The sequence below is a fragment of the Microcaecilia unicolor genome, chromosome 4 (assembly GCF_901765095.1).
Source record: "Microcaecilia unicolor chromosome 4, aMicUni1.1, whole genome shotgun sequence".
Classification (NCBI taxonomy): Eukaryota; Metazoa; Chordata; class Amphibia; order Gymnophiona; family Siphonopidae; genus Microcaecilia; species Microcaecilia unicolor.
Window position 1 is genome coordinate 130,574,068 of NC_044034.1, and position 26,109 is coordinate 130,600,176.

At 49.0% G+C, this 26,109-nt stretch overlaps 1 protein-coding gene across 1 annotated transcript in view; it reads left to right on the forward strand.

The window, feature by feature from the left end:
• Window positions 1-369: 369 nt before the first annotated feature.
• NDFIP2 (Nedd4 family interacting protein 2) overlaps window positions 370-26,109 on the forward strand; it is a 211,043-nt gene continuing 185,303 nt past the window's right edge. The window contains exon 1 of the mRNA XM_030200624.1: window positions 370-1,283. Coding sequence (XP_030056484.1) covers window positions 1,248-1,283 — 36 coding nt within the window. The 5' untranslated portion in view covers window positions 370-1,247. The remainder of the gene's footprint in view (window positions 1,284-26,109) is intronic.

Consider the following 26,109-nt stretch of genomic DNA (forward strand, 5'->3'; position numbering starts at 1 on the left):
AGGAGATGCCTGAGATGGTCCGATTGCACCAGGTACAGTGCTTGAAGCCACTGGCAACCTAAGTGGACATGGACAGAAAAACTTCTGCAGGCAAATCAAACTCGGCTGCAGTCAAGGCCTAAACACAGACTAATGATGCGGAAAACAAAGGAAACTTAAAACTTGGACAAAAGAAACTAAAAATGTACGGGAAGAGGAAAAAGGGGACCCAAACATGGGCACACTATAATAAAAACAAAAACTGTGGAAAAGGACACTAAAAAAGCTCTTCCAGACCGGAGAGTGAAGAAACACCAGAAAAGCAACCTTTCTTCACTGCAGAAAAAGAACTGCGGTAACCGAACCCTCCCAGTGGGTAGGAAGACACTCGTACATGTGTGATGAAGACTGTCTTGCGCTCCACATAGCTCTTGTAAAGTTTGTTATAAGCTTCGGACCAGGCAACACAAGATTATTGCATAATGAGAATTATGGCCTGCTTGTCCTTAGAGAAGTAGTACCTGCCTTTTTAATTATCAGTGTTGTTACCAGAGTTTAATTTTGACCTCAGTCGTGACTGAAAAGTGGCCTTGAAACGAAAAATATTTAAAACCGTAAACTAATGATAGACTTAAAAGCAGTCCTACAGACAGACACCAAGGCAGTCCAAACCCGAGGGGTTTCAGAAAGAGCACTAAGCGCAGATGGCCAGGGGGAAAATGATGATGTCACTAGACTCACACTCAGGTTAATAATAATAACCTCTCACGCCTATGTTAGTACAATTTTAAAACAGTTGCGGGAAGAGTTGCACGAGCTGGTCCAGGATTAGCTGACACTGCAGCATAACTTCTCGGTCGCGCGCACTATAGTTGCTAAAGTGAAAGTACTGTAGGCAGTTGCACTAATGCAGACACGGACTCGGCTGAAGAGACTCGAAGGGCAGAACTTAGCTCAAGAAGCTGACGGAAACGGAGCTCACGTAGGCCGCCTCCTGGAGGGAGTAGCTCAGTCTGTCAGTGAAAAAAAAAAAGGAGGCGTCATAGAGAACATCCAGCAAACGCAAGGCGCTTACGCGTTCTTGCTGTAGTAGGAAACGCGAGCTGGGGCCGTGGCGGCCCCCTCCCCCCACCCTGAGAGCGCGCGAGCCTAAGGGGGAACAGGACTGGAGGAGCGTTTATCCGGTGTGTAAGCTGGGGCCGGGCTTCCTCGGTCTAGCTGTTACTGTTAGAATCATTCTGCGGCGCTGGACCGCTCCTCTCCGCACCATGGATCTCCACTCGGCAATCAGCCGCTATCAAGTGGTAAGAATCCGCCGTGGGCAGTGTGTTGGAGGCTTTCGGTTGATACAGGCAGCTTTTCGTTTTCTTAGATTATATTGTTTGTTGTTTCAGTGTGGTCATACACCCTAAAGCCGTTCCGTTGTCAACCTGTCATGTCCTTATCCTTCTGAAGGTGCACCGTCACTCAGTGTATAAGATTTGTTGTTGTTGTTTTAATCCGCTGAGGGCAGTGAGTGTGTCTGTAGCGGGAACGGTGTAGGGATCCGGGGTCTGTTCATATGATGGGCTTTCGCTTTCCTGATTCTGACAAGGAAGCAGGACTGATGGATATTCTTTTGGGAGAAGGGGGGGGGGGGGGTATTTTTTTTTTTTTAATCTTGCCTCGTTATAGCTCTTTGTGACAGAAGCTGGGAGAAGAAGAAACAGGAGGTGGTTGGGATGTCTCCTTTCTAGAAGGAAAACCCGATTGGTCCTATACAATTTTGATGTTTGTTATTCTTCCAGTAGTGACTTAGAACGGATTTGTTTTTAACTCATGTCCTAACAGGAATGACCCGTATTGTTAAGTCAGTATGTTGGATACGATCCCAGTCCTTGTGCCAAAGAACGTCCAGTTATGACTTCGGCGTCAGGCAGGACCCTGGTGTGTCTATATTTCAGAGCTAAACACCTCTTTTGTTATTGGTATATTAGATTTGATGTGTGTTTCCACATAGCCTTATGCTTCAGACTTCTTCCATTCTGCTTGTGCTGGTGGAAGACTTGAGATTCCCCAGGGCCGGCGGAACAAGGGAAGCAGGGTATGCATGGCAGGGGGGCGCCAACATTCAAGGGGCGCCAGAAATTGCCATGCTTATCTGGTTCTACACTACAGCCCTCCCAAGAAGACCTACCTTGATCCTTGAAGGCCGCCCTGGTGGTGTGGAGGCCTCTGCGGGGGCAGGAACCCCACTCTTGACTGCCATCTGTCTCCCTTTCCTCTTCTGTGCCGCGGGCAGTGTCGCCGTATTTTAAAAATGGCTGCTGAGGCTTCCGACTGTAGTCTTGGCAGCCATTTTTAAAGCCTGGTGGCGCCGCCCGAACCACAAAACAGCAATGCGGAGATGGAGGAGCGGCAGAGGATAGGTAAGAGTGGCATTCTTTCCTGCCCCTGCAGTCACAGAGGCCACTACACCACTAGGGCGGCCTTCAAGGATCAAGGTAGGTCTTCTTGGGAGGGTTGTAGTGTGTGTCATCACAAGGACAAAATATAAGAAAACCAATGAACTGCATTAGGAGCTTATAGCCCATTTATTTATGTTTAAGCAGTTAAGAGATCTGCATGAAAGAAAATATTTATTTTTATTATTTTGACTTCTGAAAACCACTTGTCCCTGAAACATGCTCAAAACAGAATAATCCATTTGTACACAAAAGAGATAAGGTGAAGATGTGATTCCATGTGCTCCAATGAGAGCTTCCTTAGCGTGCCTCCAGACCGGCCCAGAATGTGACTGATGGGCAAGGTTGCCAGATGGGAAAAATTTTCCCCGCCCAAAATCAGCCTTAAACCAGCCCAAAACCAGCCCAACGTCATCGACCCCGCCCCCTGATGTCAGCTCTGACGTCATTTTCCCGCCCCCAACGACACCTCTGGCGTCATAAACCCCGCCCCCGATGTCAACCCCGCCCCGGAAAAGCTTCTATTGGACCAAATTGGACCAATAGAAGCCCCGGAAAAGCTTCTATTGGACCAAATTAGACCAATAGAAGCCCCGAAAAAAGAGCCCACACCCTGCACAGCTGCAGTGAAAAAGAAGCCCAATTTCCCGCAGCCCGCAACCTTCGATAATTTCCCGCATCCTGGCTTAAAAACCAGCCCAATTGGGTGGGAAACCAGCCCACCTGGCAACTTTGCTGATGGGTTGTGTACACCTTCCAGCAGGTGGAGACTGAGAAAAAAAGTTATGACTTGAGCCAGCCAATAAGAGCCCTCGCCAGCTAGAGAAAGATCCAGTGATCTCAGTCTCCAGCAGGTGGAAGGTGGTGAGCCCTTCAGAGTCTCTCTTTCTATTTCTTTCTATTTGATGTTTAAAGTATTCTTTGACTGTTTCTGGTTTTGCTTCTCTGTGCATTTTGAAAAACAAAACCCTGCTTTGTTAAGGCTGAGGCCCGTGGGGGTCTCTCTGAGCCTCAGGGGTGCCACACTCGGAAGGCCGAGTCCCTCCCCCCCATCCTCCCTCATGCTGGCTAATTTTGTCTCTGCTAGCCTGTTTTGCTTTTTAAAGCAACATTACATTTTCCTCAAGCACCTCAAGGAGTGCAGCTTTAGAGGATGGGAGAGGCAGCAACTGAATTAAAAAAAGAAAAAAAAGAGCCTCCCGGTCTGCTGTCTTGGCAGAGCCGTTTGTGGCCAGTAATAAGGAGCAGGGCAGCTCCGGAGAGATCAGCGGTTAGCTGATCAGCTGTTTATGTTAGTTTTTCACGATGTAGGTGATTTCAGCCGCTGTTTGGACTGGCAGCAGCGGGGTTTACAGTTGGATGTGTGTAGGTGTGCCGGTGCTGCACGGTTTTTGAATTAAGACATCCAGGGTGCTGGTTCCGAAATCTCGTCGGTGCCGTCGGAGGGGGGTCCGACTCCATTCTTGTGTCTCCGGTCGCATCTTCCGTGTCTCCGGTCGCATCTTCCTCGTCTCCGGTGCCGATTTTCGGCGGGAAATGCCGCCATTTTGAATTTAATAATGAAGTAGAGTAGTGCAGCATACTGTGAGACAGACAGGTTAGTATCCTCATGCTGGATATATCAGCCACAAGCTAGCGGCTGGGGGTGGGGGGAGGGCTTTAGCCTTTCTCAACCTTTTATATTGGGTCATTAGAGGTATGTGACCAGTTGAGCTAAGTGGTCAGGACCTAGCATGTCATACAGCGCTAGATATAGCGCACTCTGCAACAGCTTCACTTTATTTTTCACTCTCTTGACAAAACAGCAAGAGGAACAGATCAGCAGAGCAGGCAAAGGTATTGTCTCTAGCTTCTTGACAAGAAAAAAAAAAAGAAGAAATTTCGGGCACCCCTTGGATCTTTGCTATGTGAAACAGGGGTTGCTCTGAAGCATGCTTAGTATGGCATCCTCAGTTTAAAAAAAAATGGTTTTTCTCCGTTCACAGCCATCTGTATTGTCATTTCTAGGTTGCTGCTATGTTATTTTGCTGGGGTCTGTATGGTCTTCCAGCTTTGCAGATGGCCAGTTGGCTTACAGACTGAAAAGGTTTCTTTTGTGGAGAGCAGTTCTAAGGCTGTTTTAAGCTCATCTTTCCTTTCTTCCTCCCCCCCCCCCCCCCCCCCGTTTCTTTTCCACCTTACAATGGGGTGCAGATGTCTGCAATAGGAAGCTTTTAATGCAGTTTCCAAGTTTCGGTATCCAATTTTTTTCTTATAACTTTAGCCTAAGTCTGGGCCATGTCCAGCTACCAGCATTTGGCGATATGTGGACAGCTGACACCTTCCTGGTTCAGTGTTGGCACTCAGCCCTAACTAACCAAGTCAAACCGTCCAACGGTAGGGCTTCTAGTCTTATTTGGGTGCTCAAACTCCTCCAATCAAGGCTGATTGAGAACCTAAGAGCATAAGCGTTGCCACTCTAAAGTTCTCACATCTGCTCCCACACTACCAACTGAATACCTGGTTTCGATTTAGGAAGTTAGTGCTAATATTCAGCAGCGCTTTCCAGTTCAGTCACTTTGCATACTGATCCCTATGGGGTTATTCTCAACAGGTCACCTAAAGTTTGGGTGTCGCAATGAGGCAATTGCATTTGTTATAGCATTATAGTATTATAGCATTAGTCTGCTCTTATGTGTCTTACTGCGTCAGACGCATAACAATTAGTTCTTCTGCTCTCAGCAGTGCAGATGTGCGCGCATGGCCTCTACTCCCTGTAGGCGCTCGCTTGGCGCCATTTCAAGAAAGGTGGGCCTAGATGAATTCTGATTAGTGGGTATTGGAGATTATTCAAGAAGGGTACACATTGAACTTTGCTCACCCTTTGTCACATATATTTTTTTTAATGAATCTCCTTGTCGTTCTCCCATCAAATTTGGAGTCGTCACAGTTACTCTCGGCAGACTTCTGGACTTTTGACCAATTTCTCTACTCCATCGGGCGGTCCAGTGTTAAGGTCGTTGCTTCATTTCTTTCTGGTTCCCAAGAAAGAGGGTTCTTTCCGTCCGATTTTAGATCTCAGGGCAGTCACTCAAGGCCTCTAGGTGCCCTCTTTTCGAATGGAGACTTTGCGGCCTGTCATTGTTGTAGTGTGGTCAGGGGAATCGTTCTTACAGAAGCCTATTTCCACATTTCTATTTGTCCTGCACATCTTTGTTTCCTTTGTTTACCAAGGTCATGGTAGTGGTAGCGATGGCTTTTACAATGGAGGGCATTTTATTGCATCCTTATATAGACGATTGCTTGATTCGGGCAGTGTCTTACGAGAATCTTCAGGTGGCAACTCGGGTGGTAGAATTCTTGCAGTCCCTACCTTGGGTAGTCTATGTGCAGAGGAGCCGTCTTCTACCTTCTCAGTCGATAGAGTATCTGGGAGTTCGTTTCGGCACAAGGCAGAAACGCGTGTTTTACCGTCGACTCGAGTCCTCAAGGAGTTTCAGACTAAAATTCGTCGCTTTGGGCAGAATTCGAGACCGTCGGCAAGTGATTTTCTGCAGGTTTTGGGACCATGGCGGTAGCAAGCTAGGCGGTGTCCTATGCTAGGACTCACATAAGGCCTCTTCAGAGGTTGTTACTCTGGACATAGTAATCTCAGAAGGTTTTGCTTCATCATATTTTGCCTCTTTCACTGCAGGTGAAGACCAGTCTATATTGGTGGCTTTGGGAGTTCAGTTTTTGACCAAAGGTATGCCTTTAGATCAGCTCTGCTGGTCTGTAGTGTTGACGGATGCCTGTCTGCATGGTTGCGGAGCTCACTGTCAGAGGCAGTTTGCTCAGGGTCTCTGGTCTCTTCAGAGGACATTATTTTCAGTCATACCTGTTAGGGACCAGAGTGATTCGTCTGGCGCTCCAGAGGTTTCTTCTTCTTCTGAGAGGCCGAGCAGTTTGAGTAATCTCAGGCAATATCGCACCGGTTGCGTATATCATTCAGCAACGAGGAATGACGACTCTGCAGTTGCTGTGAAAGGCATTGCTATGGCTTCAATGGGCGGACGCTCAGCTGGCGTTTCTTTCAGCGGATCATGTAGCAGAGGTCCTAAATGTTCAAGCAGTTTTTCTCAGTCGTCACATGTTCGATTCAAGACAGTGGTCGCTAACAAAAGTGGCGTTGCGGCTGTTCCGCGATCGTTGGGGGGTCTACCAGGTTGGATCTGTTGCCTCCGTCAGCAATGCAAAACTTCCTCTGTTCTTCAGTCGGTACAAGGATTCCAGAGCGCAGGGCGTGGACGCTTTTCTTCAGCCCTGGTCAGCCGGCCTAGTGTATGCTTTTCCTCCATGAACTCTGATAGGGCTTCTTCTTTTTCAGAAGGTCGAGACACGCAGGGGACGTCTGATTTTGGTGGCGCTGGTCTTACCTCGGGGGGAGTGGTGCGTCGTTCTTTGACGTCTTCTAGTGGACCTCTCCTTCAGTCCTCCGGTCCAGCGAGGTTTCTTCTCGCAGGGTTCTGTCGTTCATTCGGATCCGGATCGATGCTGTCTTACAGCCTGCCTCTTGAAAGGGCTAAGCTGATTAAGAAAGGTTATTCTGCTCAACTCTATGCTTCGCTTTCGTCGATGTTTTACTTCTTTGATTTATGTGCGCCCTTGGAGGATATTTGAGGACTGGGGTAAAACCTTTAGCCTGTCTCCTTTTAGTGTTTCGGTTCTGTAATTTTGGATTTTTTGCAGGGGCGCTTTGTCTAAGGCCTTTCTTTCCCTTTTCTTAAGGTGCAGGTTGCGGTTTTTTAGTCTTTTCGTGGTCATTTTCTGGGGAGCTCTTTCCTTCATCATCTGGATGTGGTGTGTTTTTTGAGAGGGGTTAATAGCCTTCGTTCTCCCTTGCAATGTTCTTTTCCTCGTTGGGATCAGAGTTTGGTGCTTGGGGTTCTTACTACGCTTCCCTTTGAGCCTTTGTCGTACTGTACTTTGAAGGACTTGTCTTTGAAGACAGTATTTTTGGTAGCCGCTACTTCAGCTAGGCGACTTTTGGAGTTGCAGGAGCTGCCGTGTTGATCTCCGTTTTTACACTTCTGTTCTGATCAAGTAGTGTTGCGGACCGTCCCTTCCTTTCTTCCCAAGGTAGTGACTTGGGTTTCAGGGTTCTCAGCCGGTGCTATGGCCTGTCTAGGGTTCTTTTTCCAGTTCAGAGGAGCAGAGATATTTGAACTATTTGGATGTCGAATGGGTGTTTAAGCACTATATTGATTCTACTGATGTCATCCGCCAAACTGATGGTTTGTTGTTCTGTTTGGAGGTGAGCATAGAGGGTTTCTTGGCCTCTAAACCTACTATTTTTCGATGACTTTAATGTTTACTTCAGCTTATCTTCTTTCTGGTAAACCAGTTCTATAGCATGTTAAGGCTCATTCTACATGAGGTAAGGTAGCTTCGTGGGCAGACCGTTGTCTGGGGCCTCCAAAAGCCATTTGTAGGGCCGTGATCTAGTCGTCTCTACATTCTTTGCTGTTTAGACGTCCTCAGTTGTTGTCAGGTTGATTTGAAGCATGCGTTTTGTCGGCGGGGCTGCTAGGGTCCCTCCCATATTTTTACTGCTTTGTTACTTCCCATCAGTCACATTCTGGGCCGGTCTGGAGGGACGCTAAGGAAGGGTAAATTAGACCTTACCTGCTAATTTGCTTTCCTTTACTCCCTCCGGACCGGCTCAGACCCCTCCCTTCAGATATCTGTGTTTGTTCGGAGCTGTGTTGTTAGTTGGTTGATCTATATAGTTTTTAAAAAGAAAAAGAAAAAACACAGTAAAGAATTTTACTGAAATGTCCGATTTGAAGGACCATGATATGTTTAAAGGCACTCACCCGTTGTTGGCAATGTGCCGGTGGCTGGTCAGGATTTTGAATGCACAGGTTCCATATTCCTTCTATGGCTTTACTTCTGCTTTGGTACTTTATTACTGGATCTTTCTCTAGCTGGCGAGGGCTCTTATTGGCTGGCTAGAGTCATAACTTTTTTTTCTCAGTCTCCACCTGCTGGAAGGCGTACACAACCCACCAGTCACATTCTGGGCCGGTCCGGAGGGACTAAAGGAAAGCAAATTAGCAGGTAAAGTCTAATTTACCCTTAGTTTTACTTCCAATCTTTATAAACCAGGCTTCCCAAGGTAAATTACAACAACAGTTAAGATGAACCCATCAGTAAACGGTATATTCGCATTGAAATTTGGCTATATATTACTGTATTGTATAGAACAATGTAGAAAAAGGAGCACAAAATACAGCCTTTGTTAGTGCTGTTTCCACCAGCTACAGTAAATATTAAGCAGTTTAGTTATATTCAATTTTATTTCATGATATAAATATCTACATATGGGAAGCTTTCAAATAAATTAAAAAGCTGTTGAGTAAAAAAACAACAACTTTTGTTCTTCACCTTTTAAGGCACTGGGCTCAAAAAGGGGGCGGGGTGGCAGAAGGGGAGGGAGAAGAGAGAAAGGAGATGGTGGACGGGGGAGGGGTCACCAACTGATAGTTTGCAGGGGGCGCACGCGGCACCAGAGACCCTAGCACTGGCCCTGATCAATGTGAAAGCAAGTAGTGTGTAAGAAAGTACTATAGAGACATTTTTGTAAATGAATAGAAAACTACTTGTCAAAAGAGTAACAGACTGATAGACTACAATGTTGAATGGCCTCCCAAATGAGATAATGTGGTTACAAATCTGGAAATCTGATTATACACATTTACTGTTCTTATACATGTAAATATGCATTTGGAAAGGCATTCACAGAAATTATGCAGAATAACTAATGTGTTGAAATATCATGCTCATTCCATATCATCATGCTGATCAATCCATAGACTGGTGGGTTGTGTCCATCTACCAGCAGGTGGAGATAGAGAGCAAAGCTTTTGCCTCCCTATATGTGGTCATGTGCTGCCGGAAACTCCTCAGTATGTTCTCTATCTCAGCAGGTGGTGGTCATACACAGCAGCAGCTCTGGCTAGGTCTCCAAGCCTAATTTTTAGGTTTTGTTGAGTACCTGGGGTTGAGGGCTCTTCTTGAGCAAGTGCAAACCTGGTGGCGCCAGGTCCCTCCTTTTCTCCCCCCTCCCGCTGGCTCCGTTTACAAAAAAAAAAAAAAAAATTTTGGACGTCCTTAAGGGCGTTTATTTCGACGTTTATTTAAACATTTATTGCAGCTACTCACTGGGACACCAGGTCGTTACAGCTCGGAGCGAGAAGCAGGTAATTTTTACCTTTTTATAGCGGGCAGGGGGTTCCCCGATCGATCTCCACGTGGCCTATGGCGTCGGAGGGCGAGGGCGCGAAGAATCGCTCCACGGACCGCGTGTGCGCTTCTAGCGGGGATGCGGGGGTCTTAAAGTCTGATTTGCCCTTGTTGGGTGTCAGTTTGGAGGCCGGTCAGTGTCCCGGGTCTTCCTCCGGTGCGGTGCCGGCCACTCTGCTCGGACGGCTTCTTCTTGGGCCGCCCTTGAGGTGGGAGACGTTAATGCCATGGCCGCCCTTGATTTGGGCGATGGCAAAAAAGCGGCTAAAGTTAAGCGCCGTTCTTCCCGCGCGGCTCCTTCACGGAGTGTCGCGCCAGACGCCATCTTGGATGCGCAGCATGTTTCTCCCCCGCTCTTGCGAGCGCCGGTTGAGGGTGCGTCTAGGGCTGTGGCCCAGGCTGCTGAAGTGCACAGTCTGGGGGGTTTCTCCCCCGAGTTTATCTTGCTGCTGCATCAGGCCTTCCTTATGCAAAATGCTGCCCCTTCTCCCTTGTCCGATAAAGGGGTTGAGGCCCCCGGAAGTAAACGCCCTCGGGTGGATTCCCAGGCCTTAGAGGACTCTGTTTCCTCTGATGTAGATGAGGGCAGCGTATCTGAGTTCTCCCCACAGTCCTTTGGGGATTCCTTGGAGGAGACGGATTCCCGCTCGGATGGAGTGGATGACCCCTCTGCAGCGCGGATCTTTCGCTCAGAGGATTTGCCCAACCTGTTAGTGCAAGCCATGAGCATTTTGAAGATTTCCTCTCCAGAGGACGTCTCTCCCTCAGCCCCTGTTGGCTCCGCCATTATGCTGGGGACGAAGCGCCTGCCTAGAACCTTCCACATGCATGATGCCATGCACACCTTAATTTCGGCTCAATGGGATGTCCCGGAAGCGAGCCTCAAAGTGGCTAGGGCTATGTCCCGCCTCTATCCTTTGCCTGAAAGTGAACGTGAGGCCTTTCTTTGGCCTACCGTGGATTCTTTAATCACTGCGGTGACTAAGAAAACGGCGTTGCCGGTGGAAGGTGGCACGGCCCTAAAGGACGCCCAAGACAGAAGATTGGAGGCGGCCTTAAGGTCGTCCTTCGAGGCGGCTGCCTTAAGTTTGCAGGCCTCAGTTTGCGGCTCCTATGTGGCCAGGGCGTGCCTGACGATTGTGCAGCGGGCTTCCCCCTCGGATCCTTCCTTGAGGGCTGATTGGCCGGCCCTGGAATCGGGCTTGGCTTATTTGGCAGACTTACTGTATGATGTCTTGAGAGCCTCGGCTAAAGGTATGGCTCAGACAGTCTCTGCGCGGCGCTGGCTTTGGCTGAAACATTGGTCTGCTGACCACGCCTCTAAGTCCCGCCTGGCTAAGTTGCCTTTTAAAGGCAAGCTGCTCTTTGGGGTCGAGCTGGACAAAATTGTGACCGATCTCGGCACGTCTAAGGGCAAGAGGTTACCAGAGGTCAGGGCTCGGGCCAGTGCTCGCCCCGGTAACTCCAGAGGACGGTTTCAGGAAGCCCGTCGGTACCGCCTGGGCAAGTCGGGCTCCTCTGCCCCCTCTTCCTTCAAGAGGAACTTCTCCCCCAAGCAGCATTCCTTTCGCAGAGACCGCCGTCCCGGAGGTGCGCCCTCCGGTCCTCCCCCAGGGTCTCGTACCCAATGACGGGGTCCTGGTCCATGGCCCAGTGCAGATTGGAGGACGCCTGTCCTCGTTTCTGGGCGAGTGGACCAGGGTAACTTCAGACGCTTGGGTGCTGGAAGTCATCAGAGACGGCTACAAGCTAGAGTTCTGCCGACCCTTAAGAGACGGGTTTGTACTCTCTCCCTGCAAGTCCCCGGTCAAAGCTGTGGCAGTGCAGCAGACCTTGGACAATCTGATCCGCCTGGGTGCGGTCGTTCCGGTGCCAGAAAATCAGCTTGGCAAGGGACGTTACTCCATTTACTTTGTGGTACCAAAGAAAGGAGGTTCTGTACGGCCTATCCTCGACCTCAAAAGGGTCAATCGGGCCTTGAAAGTTCGGCACTTTCGCATGGAGACTCTCCGCTCTGTTATAGCGGCAGTGAAGACAGGGGAGTTCCTGGCATCCTTGGACATCAAGGAAGCATACTTGCATATTCCCATCTGGCCTCCTCATCAACGCTTTCTGCGTTTTGCAGTCCTGGGCCGACACTTCCAGTTCAGAGCCCTCCCGTTCGGGTTGGCTACTGCTCCGCGGACCTTCTCCAAAGTAATGGTGGTCATTGCGGCCTTCCTGCGAAAGGAAGGAGTACAAGTCCATCCTTATCTGGACGACTGGTTGATCCGAGCCCCCTCTTATGCAGAGTGCAGCAAAGCTGTGGACCGGGTGATTGCTCTTTTGAGCTCCCTGGGGTGGATCATCAACTGGGAGAAAAGCCAGCTGCGCTTGACTCAGTCCCTGGAGTATCTGGGAGTTCGATTCGACACCCAAGTGGGCAGAGTGTTCCTGCAGCACAATCGGATTGTCAAACTTCAGGCTCAGGTGGACCAGTTCCTAGTAGCCTCTCCGCTTCGGGCTTGGGACTATGTGCAGCTGTTGGGCTCTATGACGGCCACGATGGAAATAGTGCCCTGGGCCAGGGCTCATATGAGACCACTACAACACTCTCTGCTGCAGCGCTGGACTCCGGTGTCGGAGGATTATGCTGTGCGCCTTCCCTTGGACCCAGCAGTGCGCAAAGCGCTGAGCTGGTGGCTGAAGACAGACAAGTTGTCTGCAGGGATGCCTCTTGTGACCCCGGAGTGGATTGTCGTCACGACGGACGCGTCTTTGACGGGCTGGGGAGCCTACTGCTTGGGAAGGACAGCGCAGGGGCTCTGGTCTCCTGCAGAGGCAAAGTGGTCTATCAACCTCCTGGAACTCAGAGCCATTCGGTTGGCGCTTTTGGAGTTCCTCCCGGTACTGGCGTTGAAGCCAGTACGGGTCCTGTCGGACAATGCCACGGCTGTGGCCTATGTCAACCGCCAGGGAGGTACCAAGAGCGCCCCTCTAGCCAAGGAAGCCATGAATTTATGCCAGTGGGCGGAAGCGAACCTGGAACAGCTGTCAGCGGCCCACATTGCCGGAGTCATGAATGTCAAGGCGGACTTTCTCAGTCGCCATACCTTGGATCCCGGAGAGTGGCAGTTATCGGCTCAGGCGTTCTTGGACATCACGAAGCGCTGGGGCCAGCCGAGCCTAGATCTGATGGCGTCATCGGCCAATTGCCAAGTGCCGCGCTTTTTCAGCAGAGGACGGGACCCTCGATCTCTGGGAGTAGATGCTCTTCTCCAACAGTGGCCGACACAGGAGCTTCTCTATGTGTTCCCGCCCTGGCCCATGTTGGGCAGGGTACTAGACCGGGTGGCAAAGCATCCGGGCCGGATAATCCTGGTGGGTCCGGACTGGCCCAGACGTCCCTGGTATGCGGACTTGATCAGGCTCTCAGTGGACGACCCTCTGCGGCTGCCAGTGGAGCAGGGCCTGTTGCATCAGGGTCCCGTGGTGATGGAGGATCCCTCCCCCTTTGGTCTTACGGCCTGGCTATTGAGCGGCAGCGTCTGAGGAAGAAGGGCTTCTCAGACAAGGTCATCGCCACTATGCTGAGAGCGAGGAAGCGCTCTACTTCTACTGCTTACGCCAGGGTTTGGCGTACCTTTGCAGTGTGGTGTGAAGCAGGCTCACTTTCTCCCTTCACTGCTCCAATTTCTTCAGTGCTGGCGTTCCTGCAAGAAGGTCTGGAGAAAGGCCTGTCGCTCGGTTCCCTTAAAGTCCAGGTAGCGGCTCTGGCTTGCTTCAGGGGCCGCCTGAAGGGTGCTTCCCTGGCTTCGCAACCAGATGTGGTACGTTTTCTCAAGGGAGTTAATCACCTGCGCCCTCCTCTGCACTCAGTGGTGCCTGCGTGGAATCTCAACCTGGTGCTAAGAGCCTTGCAGAAGCCGCCTTTTGAACCCTTGTCAAGGGCATCTCTGAAAGACCTGACGTTGAAAGCAGTCTTTTTGGTGGCTATCACTTCAGCCAGAAGAGTTTCCGAGCTCCAGGCACTCTCATGTCGAGAGCCTTTTCTGCAGTTCACTGAGGCAGGAGTGACTATTCGCACAGTGCCTTCCTTCCTGCCCAAGATTGTTTCTCGCTTCCATGTGAATCAGCAGCTCTGTCTCCCTTCCTTTCGTAGGGAGGACTTCCCAGAGGAATACTCTGCTCTCAAATATCTGGATGTGAGACGAGTCATCATCAGATACTTGGAAGTGACCAATGATTTCCGGAAATCGGATCATCTGTTTGTCCTGTTTGCAGGTCCTCGTAAGGGTCTGCAGGCTGCTAAGCCTACAGTGGCAAGATGTTTCAAGGAAGCCATTGCAGCGGCTTATGTGGCCGCGGGGAAGGTGCCGCCTATTCAGCTGAAGGCTCACTCCACTAGAGCTCAGGCGGCCTCGATGGCAGAGGCCGGGTCCATCTCCTTGGAAGAGATATGCAAGGCGGCAACTTGGGCATCGGCCCATACCTTCTCCAGGCATTACCGCTTGACTGTGGCTGCTCGGGCGGAGGCCCGGTTTGGAGCTTCAGTGTTGCGGTCAGGGATTTCTATGTCCCGCCCTGGGTGAGTACTACTTCGGTACATCCCACCAGTCTATGGATTGATCAGCATGATGATATGGAAGGTAAAATTATGTATCATACCTGATAATTTTCTTTCCATTAATCATAGCTGATCAATCCATAGCCCCTCCCAGATATCTGTACTGTTTATATTCTGGTTGCATTTCAGGTTCAAGCTTAGTCTTCAGTTCCTGTTCAGGAGGACTTCGTGTTCAAGTTTTTTCACTTGGATTCTTCAAGAGTTGAGACGAGTTTGTGTTACAGTGAGCTGCTGCATTCCTCTCCCCTCCGTTTTACGGGGCTGGATTGAGACATAAATTCTGCCGGCGCTCCCTCCAGCTTCGTGCGGCTGTAGGGCAGCTTTGTACCCCTCCCGCTTCGGCGGTGTTAGGGTCAGTCAGCTCCTCCCGCGGTTGCGGTTGCAGGATAAGCCAGATCCCCCCGCATCGGCGGGGTGGTGTCCCTCCCCCGCTCCTCGGGGATGAGCTGGACGGATTCCCCTCCCCCACTTGTGTGGGGATGAGCTGGGTTAATTCCCATCCCCCGTTTCGGCGGTGGTGAGCTGGGCGGAGTGTCCCTTTGTGGGTGTAATTCTCTAAGTGCTGAGTCCTGCAGATGGAGCTTTGATATCGACATACTGAGGAGTTTCCTGCAGCACATGACCACATATAGGGAGGCAAAAGCTTTGCTCTCTATCTCCACCTGCTGGTAGATGGACACAACCCACCAGTCTATGGATTGATCAGCTATGATTAATGGAAAGAAAATTATCAGGTATGATACATAATTTTACCTTAGGTCATTTCAAATAGAAAATTTTAGATTTGTGAAATCATACAATTCTTTGATATTTTTGTCCATGAAATGTAACTATGCCTCCTGGAGATGGTAAAATCTGCAGTTACAGATGGATTTCTTTGCAGGATTGTTGCCATGAATTTCATCTCATTTCCATATTATTTAAATAAGCAGGCATCAAGAGAAATTTTTGTGGTACTGGCCCATTTCTTCTGAATCTGTCACAGGTTACTAAATCAGGTTCTAATGGTAGCAGGGAAAATGGCTTTTAATCCTATCTGTTCCTTACAACGCTGAATAATTTTGAGAAGAGCCACAAACAAGAGGTTCAGCAACATAACTAGACATTTTAGCATTTGGGAAAGGCAAGTGTTATTTGGGCATCTCTGTCCCCAATTAAAAATAAATGGAAAATATACTATATACTGATTCTCTTTTCAAACAGGTTACAAAATAATAGAGAATTAAATATCTACTAAATCCAATTTTATTATACCAAAATTACAGTATCACAAATTAACAATCTTCATAAAACACACCCTCCCATTTTCTGTTTAGCATAATAACAATAGAACGTCTTTGGATGATTGACCGAGTTATAGATAAAGAAAGTTGGATTCACTAATTCATTAATCAAGTTTGGATTGAGGACTTTAAATGTGCTACAGCAATAAGATAAGTGTGTGCATACAAAAAAAATTTTTCATTCTCAATTTGAGGTTCAGTACAAGTTTTTCAACCTCTATTCAGACGTTTTCTGAGTGCAGGGGACAATAATAATGTGCTAAAGGGTCTTGTCGATGGACTGGAATGATTACAAATTGGAATTTGCTTATCCTGTAGCAGATTTTTTTTCTTGGCCTCCTTGTGCAAAGCTTAAGCCAAAGTTTCTGCAGTAAGTTACACCTTGCAAGAACTTTGTCATTCCATAGCATCCCACAGATCAATCCAGAGACAGGCGGAGATAGAGAGAACTTCTGAGGCTCTGTATGGTCATGTGCAGCTAGCCAAACCTCAGTATTCTCTCTATCTAGCAGGCAGATGGTCATAACTCTGCAGCTCTGGATTTTGGGATTCCTTGCCCGCTCCCTCGGGATGAGTTGAGGTACCCACGGGGGTTGAGAGCTCGCTAAGGTGCTGAGCAGGGATACCTGGTCTCCCCAGGTCCCTCCCTTTCTCCCCCCTCCCGCTGTTTTCATCTCCTGTCAGGTTGGAAGGAGCACATGAGTTAATTTCCTGTTTTCTTTAAAAAAAACAAAAGGAAAGAGAAGGAACAGCAGTTCTCTGGCTCTCACAGTACCAGGTTTTGGTCCAGTTCGGCTGGGGAGCTGTTTCAGCGGGTGGGGAGGAGTGTTCGGTGCCTGATTTCAGATAGGGCACATGGCAGGGGCGTATCTGCGTGGGGCCTCAGGGGCCTGGGCCCCCGCAGATTTCGCCCTGGACCCCCCCTACCGCTGCCAACCCTCCCCCTCCGTTGCTCGCCTACCTTCGCTGGCGGGGGACCCCAACCCCCGCCAGCCGAGGTCCGCGTCCTCCTTCCGCTGCCGGCTGCCTTTAAAAGAATTCCGTCAGCTGGCGGGGGACCCCCAACCCCCGCCAGCCAAGCCGAGGTCCTTTCATTTTTCCACTGAAGCTGGCGCCGAAAGTTTCTTTTGAGTCTGACGTCGCTGCACGTTGTACGTGCAGGACGTCAGACTCAGAAACAGAATGATTTACCTTTGATCACAGCGGTCACTAAGAGGACTACGTTGCCAGTGGAAGGCGGGACGGCTCTTAAAGATCCGCAGGATAGGAAGTTAGAATCTTCTTTAAAGGCATCTTTCGAGGTGGCAGCATTATGCATGCAGGCGTCCGTCTGCAGGTCCTATGCAGCCAGGGCATGTTTGTCTTGGGTTCAGAAGGTGTCCACCTCGGAAGAGCTGGTGGCAAATTTGCCTTCGCTCGAGGCTGGTCTAGTGTATTTGGCGGATTTATTGTATGATGTGCTTCGGGCTTCGGCCAAGGAGGTGGCTCTTGCGGTGGTGGCTCACTGATGGTTGTGGCTTCGTCACTGGTCGGCAGACACGGCTTCTAAGTCGCGCCTTGCTCGTTTGCCCTTTTGGGGCAAACGTCTGTTTGGCGAGGATCTGGACAAGATAGTGAAGGCTCTGGGAGATTCTAAGGGCCGTCGTTTGCCGGAGGATAGACCTAGATCCTCTTCTAGGGCGGTTCCTTCTCGGGTCGGTTTTGGGAGATGAGACGTTATCGCCCAGGTAGATCAGTGGCCTTCTCTAAGCCCCGTTTTCCTCAGAAGCAGCAGCCGTTTCGGGGGGAGTGCCGCTCTGGCGGAGCGAATTCTAGACCCACCACGGGATCTCGTGCCCAATGATGGGGGCCTTGGTCCATCTTCCAGAGTCAATAGGAGGACGGCTGTCCTTTTTTTCTGGAAGAATGGGTCAGGGTGACGTAAGACGAGTGGGTGCTGGAGGTAATCTGGGACAGTTACAAGCTAGAGTTTGCTCGAAATCTGTCAGATTTTTTCATGGAATCCCCTTGCAAGTCTCCAAGGAAGATGGTGGCGGTCAGGGACACATTGTAAAATTTGATTCGCTTAGGGGCTGTGGTCCCAGTTCCAGTGACGCAGCGAGGTCTCGGCCATTATTCCATCTACTTCATGGGTCCAAAGAAAGGCGGTTCCTTTTGCCCAGTGCTGGATCTCAAGGGAGTAAACAAAGCTCTGAGAGTGCGTCACTTCCGCATGGAAACGCTTCGGGCAGTTATCGCCGCAGTTCAGCCAGGAGAGTTTCTCACTTCCCTCGATCTCAAGGAAGCTTACTTATACATTCCCATTTGGCCACCTCATCATCGGTTTCTTCGGTTTGCGGTTCTGTGTCAACATTTTCAGTTCCAAGCGTTTCCCTTCGGTCTAGCTGCAGCCCCTCGGACGTTTTCCAAGGTTATGGTGGTAGTTGCAGCGTTTTTGCGGCAGCAAGGGGTGCTAGTGCATCCCTATCTCGACGATTGGTTGATTCGGGCGTCATCTTTTCAGGACAGCGTTCGGGCGACAGACCAGGTGGTCAGTCTGCTGCGGTCATGGGGTGGATCGTCAATCAGGAAAAGAGTCATCTGGATCCTTCTCAATCCTTGGAATACCTTGGGGTTCTGTTCGACACCCGGGTAGGCAGAGTGTTCTTGCCAGACGGCTGGAGATTGAAGCTGCAGGTGCGGAATCTTCTGCGCAGTCGAGCGCCCAAGGCCTGGGACTATGATCAGGTGCTGGGATCGATGGCAGCCACGCTGGAAGTGGTTCCATGGGCCAGGAGTCACATGAGGCCTCTCCAGCGATCCCTGTTGAGCCTCTGGTCTCCGGTGTCGGAGGATTACTCAGTTCAGTTGTTATGGGAACCGATGTTCAGACTGCAAATGCGTTGGTAGCTCCGAGTCGACAAGTTGTGTCTAGGAATGCCCCTGGCAGTGCCGGAATGGATAGTGGTGACTACAGATGCCAGTCTGTTGGGATGGGGGGCCCATTGTCGGGGACTCACGACACAGGGTGCGTGGTCTCTGATGGAGGCTGCTTGGTCATCAGTCGGTTGGAGCTGAGGGCAGTGCGTCTTGCATTGCTGGCATTTCAGGCGGATCTGATGGGGAAGTCGGTTTGGATCCTCTCCGACAAGGCGACGGCGGTGGCTTATGTCAGTCATTAGGGGGGCACCAAGAGTGTTCATCTAGCCAAGGAGGCGACGTGTCTATGCCGTTGGGCGGAAGAGCACTTAGATCAACTATTGGCAGCGCAAATAGCGGGAACGCTGAACACAGAAGCGGACTTTCTGAGTCGCCATATGTTGGATCTGGGGGAGTGGGAACTCTCCGCACAGGCATTTTCGTTGATCACGAGGCATTGGGGAGTTCCGAATATGGACCTGATGGAGCGGGCGGACAATGCCAAAGTGACACAATTTTTCAGCCGAGGCAGGGATCCCCAGTCTCTGGGGATTGATGCCCTTCTTCAGCCTTGGCCGCTCTTCTGTACTTGTTTCCGCCATGGCCTATGATAGGCAGGATTTTGGGTCGAGTGGCGAGGCACCCAGGTCGGGTGATTTTTGTGGGGCCGGATTGGCCCAGGCGTCTGTGGTATGCAGATCTGGTGCGCCTTCGGGTCGGCAATCTGTTGTGGCTGCCCGCTCGTCGGGGTCTGCTGCGTCAAGGTCCCATCTTTATGGAGGATCCCTCCCCATTTGGTCTTACGGCCTGGCTATTGAGAGGGCAAGGTTGAGACATAAGGGTTATCCGGAAAAGGTCATTGCCACAATGTTGAGAGCTAGAAAGCGTTCCACGTCTACGGCGTATGCTAGAGTGTGGAGAACCTTTGAGGCATGGTGTGCGAAGGCAGGTCTGTCAGCCTTTACGGCTTTGGTTTCTTCGATCTTGGCTTTTTTTGCAGGATGGTCTTGACAAGTCTCTGTCTTTGAGCTCCTTGAAGGTTCAAGTGGCGGCCTTAGCTTGTTTCAGAGGTCATTTACAAGGGTCTTCCTTGGCCTATCATCCGGATGTTGTTAGGTTTTTGAGGGCAGTCAATAATCTGCGTCCTCCGCAGAGGTCGGTTTTTCCTTCCTGGAATTTGAATTTGGTGCTGAAGGCTTTCCAGCGGCCTCCGTTTGAACCGCTGTCTCAATTGTCGGTTAAGGATTTGACTTTGAAGACAGTGTTTTTGGTGGCTATTTCTTCAGCGAGAAGAGTTTCCGAGATACAAGCTTTATCCTGTAGAGATCAGTTTCTTCATTTTACGGAAGCAGGCGTATCTCTTCGGACGGTTCTGTCCTTTTTGCCTAAGGTTGTTTCACGTTTCCGTATGAATCAACAGCTTTGTCTTCCCTCTTTTAGGGAGGACCATCCGACAGAGTTTCGTGCGCTCCGGTGTCTGGATGTTAAGTGGGCTATTACCAGATATTTGGAAGTGACTAATGATTTCTGTTCGGATCATTTGTTTGTTCTTTTTGCGGGTTCAAGTCAAGGACACAATACTTCTAAGGTGATGGTGGCTTGTTGGTAGAGAGATACCATCGCCTCAGCTTATATAGCGTTCGGTAGGGATCCACCGACTCAGCTCCGAGCTCATTCCACTAGGGCACAGGCAACTTCTATTGCAGAGGCTAGGTCGGTTTCGTTGGAAGAGATTTGTAGATTGGTCACCTGGTCCTCGGTGCATACTTTTTCAAAGCACTACAGAGTGGATGTAGCAGCAAGGGCTGAGGCTGCATTCGGTGCTTCGGTTCTGCAAACTGGGGTCTCTGGGTCCCACCCTATTTAAGAACTGCTTGGGTACATCCCACCAGTCTCTGGATTGATCTGTGGGACACTATGGAAGGAAAAATGAGTTATTACCTGATAATTTTCTTTCCATTAGTCCCGACAGATCAATCCAGAGGCCCTCTCTGGAGTTTTCTGCATATCTGTTTTCTAGTTTTAGGTTGTTTTCTGGTTTCAGGTTTGCAGTTCCAGTTTCTTGGATTGTTATTGTTTCTTCAGGGTTCTTTGGAGCAACTTCCTTGTTTACTGTGAGCTGCATGAGTTCCTCCCACGTTTGCGGTGGCAGGGTGTCCTTGAATTCTCGAATAATAGGAGAATAGCTCTCGGTTGGGAGTTGAACATTTATTTGGCTTTGATATGGATAATACTGAGGTTTGGCTAGCTGCACATGACCATATAGAGCCTCAGAAGTTCTCTCTATCTCTGCCTGTCTCTGGATTGATCTGTCGGGACTAATGGAAAGAAAAGTATCAGGTAATAACTAATTTTTCCTTTGGGGGCGATGCAGCCTGTTCCTCCGGTGGAGAGAGGTCAAGGGTGGTATTCCATCAATATCATCGTCCCCAAGAAGGGCGAGGCCTTTCGGACAGTGCTCAGTCTCAAGTACATCAACAAGGCCCTCGGGTCCAGCACTTTCTAATGGAGACCTTGCAGTCGGTCATTGTATCATTGAAGCCTGGGGAATTTTTGACCTCCTGGATCTCAAGGAGACGTATTTCCACATTACTATTTGGCCTCTGCATCAGTGTTTCCTGTGGCTCTCAGTGCTCGGGGACCATTATCAATTTTGGGTGCTGCCCTTTGCACTGCCATTGGCTCTGAGGACCTTTTCCAAGACCACAGTAGTGGTTGCGGCCTATTTGCGTCAAAAGGGGATTTGTTCACCCCTATCTGGATGACAGGCTGATTCGGGTGTTGTCCTCGCAGGAGAGCAAGCAGACTAAGGCTCGAGTGGTCAATCTGCTGCAGTCGCTGTTGTCAGTCAGCTGTCACCCTCTCAGTGCCTAGACTATCTTGGTGGTGTTTTCGACAACCGAGCAGGGAGAGTTGTTCTCCAGGAGGCGCATTGAGAGAAGATTGTAGCTCAAGTGTCCAGGCTGCTGCAGCTCCCAGCCCCAAGAGTGTGGGATTATGTGCAGGTCGTGGGTGTGGGCGCAGTTTCACATGTGCCTGCCTCAGTGGCCGTGCTCAGTTGGTCCCCTCTGCAGAATATTTGTGCCAGTTGCCCTGGATGGCCCAGGCCAGGTTCGGCATCCGTTGGGGGTTGAGCCTGATCAGTTTGGGGAGGTGAGTCTCCCTAGCGGCTCCAGACTAGGTGGCGGTGACAACGGATGGGGAGCGCACTGTCTGGGTCAAAATGGCTCAGGGCTTGTGGTCCCAGAAGGGGGCATCATGGCCGATCAAATGCTTGGACTTGTCAGGAGCATCAGGAGAGCTCTGCAGTCTCTCTGTTTTTTTTGGAGGGCAGGGCAGTTCGGGTCCTGTCTGACAGTGCGACAGCAGTGGCTTACGTGAACCATCAAGAAGGCATGAAGAGTGCTCCCCTGACCCAGGAGGCGCACCTTCTCTGTCAGTGGGCGGAGGCTCATCTCTCTTTGCTCTCCGCAGTGCATATAGCAGGAGTACAAAATGTGAAGGTGGATTATCTCAGCAGGCATTTCTTGGATCCGGGAGAATGGGAGCTCTCCGACGAGGCATTTCAACTGATCACTCAAACTTGGGGAATGCCTGCCCTGGACTTGATGGCCATTCGGCACAGCGCCAAAACCCCCAGGTTCTTCAGCCTTCCATCACAGTGGGGACTCCTGAAGCAGGGGCCCGTCCCAATAGAGGATCCCTCCCCCTATGATCTTATGGCATGGCTCTTTAAAGGATGTGATTGAGGAGGAGAGGTTATTGAGGGGATGTGATTACTATGTTGCTCTGGGCCAGGAAGAGGTGAACTTCAGTGTCTTATTCTAGGGTGTGGAGTATGTTCGAGTCTTGGTGCTCCTCTGCTGCCCTTACACTGCTTTGGGCCTCACAGCTGCATATTCTTGCTTTTTTTGCAGGACGGTCTTCAGAAGGATCTTTCTTTGAACTCACTGAAGGTTCAGGTGGTGGCCTTCGTGTGTTTTAGGGGCCGCACTCAGGGTTCATCCCTGACGGCACACCCGGATGTGATTCGCTTCCTGCAGGGTGTCCACTACCTGCAGCCTCCCAGGCGACTGGTCTACCCCACTTGGAGCCTCAACCAGGTTCTCTGGGCATTGCAGATGGTTCCTTTCGAGCCTCTGTGCCAACTTATGGTGAAGGACCTCGTCCTCATTGTGGTATTTCTGCTAATTTTTACCTTGGCTAGGAGGGTCTTGGAGTTGGAAGCCCTATCCTGCCAGGATCCTTTTCTGCAGTTCTCAGAGGTGGGGTTTCTATCAGGCCAATGCCTTCTTTTCTGCCCAAGTTGGTGTCAGCTTTTCATCTGAACCAACCAATTTCAGTTCCTTCCTTCAGCAGGCAGGACTGTTCACCTGAGTACAGCTCTCTTCACTGGATGTATGCAGAATTCTGCTCAAATATTTGGAAGTCACCAGTAGCTTCATATGGTTGGACCATCTTTTTTGTCCTTTTTATGGGGTGTAGGAAAGGTGAGCAGGCTTCCAAACCAACCATAGCTCGTTGGCTTAAAGAAGCCATTTCTTTAGTGTAGCTTTTGTCAGGAAAACTCCAACCTTAGGGGTTAAGATGCATTTTACCAGAGTGCAGGCTATTTCCTTCGTGGAGTCACAGGCCATCACTGTTGACGAGATCTGCAGGTCTCTGACCTGATCTTTGTCTGAAATATTACTGGTTGGATGTCTTGGCAAGGGACGATGCAACTTTTGGTGTGTTGGTCCTGGCGGCAGGGATTTCTTCCCACCCTACTTGTGGACTGCTTTTTTTATATTCCACAAGTCATTGGATTGATCTCTGGGAAGTAATGGAAAGAAAAATTAGTTCTTACCTGATAATTTTCTTTCCTTTAGACCAAAGAGATCAATCCAGAAGTCCTCCCTATACATTTCTGTCTGCTTTTTATGTTGTGTACCTGTAGTGCCTAGGATCTGTTTTGTGAGGCTGCAGAAAAAGAACCGGACTGAATGATACAATGTGAAGGAGATTTTATATCTGACTTTGCATTCGCCAGCTTTGTTGGTTTCCATGTTGCTAACTAGTTTTATGGTTCCATGTTTACAGTGGCTCTTTTCTCCCATTTCATTTGCTTGTTTGCTTGGTTATCATGAATACTAAGGTGGATGGCTAGCACATGTTCTGTTTGGCAGAGCACTTTGTTCTCTCTATTTTCACTAATGATAGATAAACGTAACCCACAAGTCTCTGGATTGATCTCTTGGGACTAAAAAAAAAGAAAATTATTAGGTAAGAACTAATTTTTCCTTTTTACCGTCACATGTTGTACTACTTTGTTATGTTTTAACTAGGCATCTCTAGGGCTATCATGATGCCTTTAGGAGTACTTTAGGAAACCTTATGACAGGGGCAGCAGAACAGCTGTCTAACAGAGACTCTCTTTTTCGTGTTTTATATACAGTACTGCATATATGTAGTAGTGTTATACAAATTAGTAGTAGTAGTGTGTGATGAGCAATATGCCCATGATTTTGGCAACGCTGGAAGCAACCAGGATAGAACAGATGCCTTCTCTGCTAGTTAGCTTCAATGTGGAAAAGGCATTTGATCGGGAAGATTGGGACTTGCATCATGGAGTTTTGGAATGTTATGGTATAACAGGATATTTTTGGGATGCTATTATCACCTTGTATAAGAACCCAGGAGCATCAATGTGGGTGAATGGGATTTGTACAAATTAGCTCTCTGTTTAAAGAGGAACCAGGCAGGGCTGTTCTCTGTCTCTGCTCTTCTTCGTTTTGACTCTTAGTCCTCTTATACAAGAGATCATATCAAACACATAAATTAAACACGCATAAATTAAAGGCAGTGGTAATTGATGATTCTGTTCATAGGGGCTGGGGAGATGCTTTCCCACTCAAATGGGCACAGGGTAGTTTTAGATACCTGGGAATACAGGTACCATGTAACCCAAGGAAACTTTATTCATCGAATATCCCTTTGCTGTTGTAATACACTAAACAAAGATTAGAGGTGTGGAGAACCTACTGTTACTTTGATGTGCAGTGCATTATTGAGAGAATGCCATTATACAGAGTGCTTATTTCTCCCAGATTCAAGCCCATAGAACCCAGATGTATTCCCTTTCCACTCTGTCTTAAATGTGGCATCTTGGAGGGATCCATATCGTGTGCATTATGGTCAAACAAGATCTGTCAGAAATCCAACAACGAAATCAAGCTCAGCTTGAACATGGGCAAATGCATTCCAATTCAAACTCAACACAGACAAAACACACTGTCTTATCATCTCCTCCCAACTCAACACATACAAACCCAAAAGCCTAAGCATCCCAGGTCACACCCTTCCCATCTCAGACAACCTAAAAATTCTCGGAGTAACAATCTACCGAAACCTCACCCTAGAGAACCAAGCGAAATCTACCATAAAGAAAATGTTTCACTCAATGTGGAAACTCAGACACGTGAAACCATTCTTCCCAAGGGGTATATTTCGCAACCTGATACAATCAATGGTACTAAGCCACGCAGATTACTGCAATGGAATTTATGTAGGTTGCAAAGAACAAATTATAAAGAAACTTCAGACCGACCAGAACACAGCAGCCAGGCTTATATTTGGAAAAACACATTATGATAGCGCCAAACCCTTCCGAGAAAAACTGCGCTGGCTCCCAATCAAAGAACGCATTGCTTTTAAGGTCTGCACCATGGTTCATAAAATTATATACGGCAAAGCCCCGGGATACATGACAGACCTCATAGACCTACCAACCAGAAACACAACAAGATCAGCACGAACTTACCTAAATCTCCACTACCCAAGTACTAAAGGACTCAAATCAAATCAACTTATGCATCCAGCTTTCCTTACTTAAGCGCACAACTATGGAACGCTCTGCCAAAGATAATAAAAACAACAAACGACCACCTAAGTTTCTATAAAGAACTAAAAACAAACCTGTTCAAAAAGACATACCCCACCGACCCAAAATAAAAACCTAAGTTCCTGCGACACTGCAAAACCAAAGACTGTAATGAACATACCTTAATCCTCATCCCCCATCCCTAACTTCCCCAATATATCTACCAAACACGTACCTTCTTTTACCACAATAACACCTGTATTTGTTCATACCACAACTGGCGAACGCCGTTTGGTACCATGTAAGCCACATTGAGCCTGCAAATAGGTGGAAAAATGTGGGATACAAATGAAATAAATAAAATGTCAAAAGGTGACAAATTTTTGGAGGGGCATACATTGAAAATATTTTGTGGAAACCAATCTTGTTCACCCCACTAAATTTTTTGTGTGGGAAAGGGCAAGCTTTTGGGCCAATTGGAAAAGAGAGTGGTCATTGTTAAGTAAGGCCGGGGTAATAGGGAGAAAATGTCTCCTGCAATATTGGACACAAAACGAGGGTGCCTCTTTTTTGCATTTGAGGAATGCTCTGCATGCACTGATGCTAATGGAAGTCAGGGATGCAAGAATTAGACCTCTTAGGAAAAATCAAGTTTAGGTTAATATGGGAAAGATATATTCAGATTTTATCCTGTAAAGCACAAAGTATGGTGAATTTAATAATTTAGACCTCTAATAACAAAGTCCATTTTGAGCCTAGGACAACTTTATGGGGGGA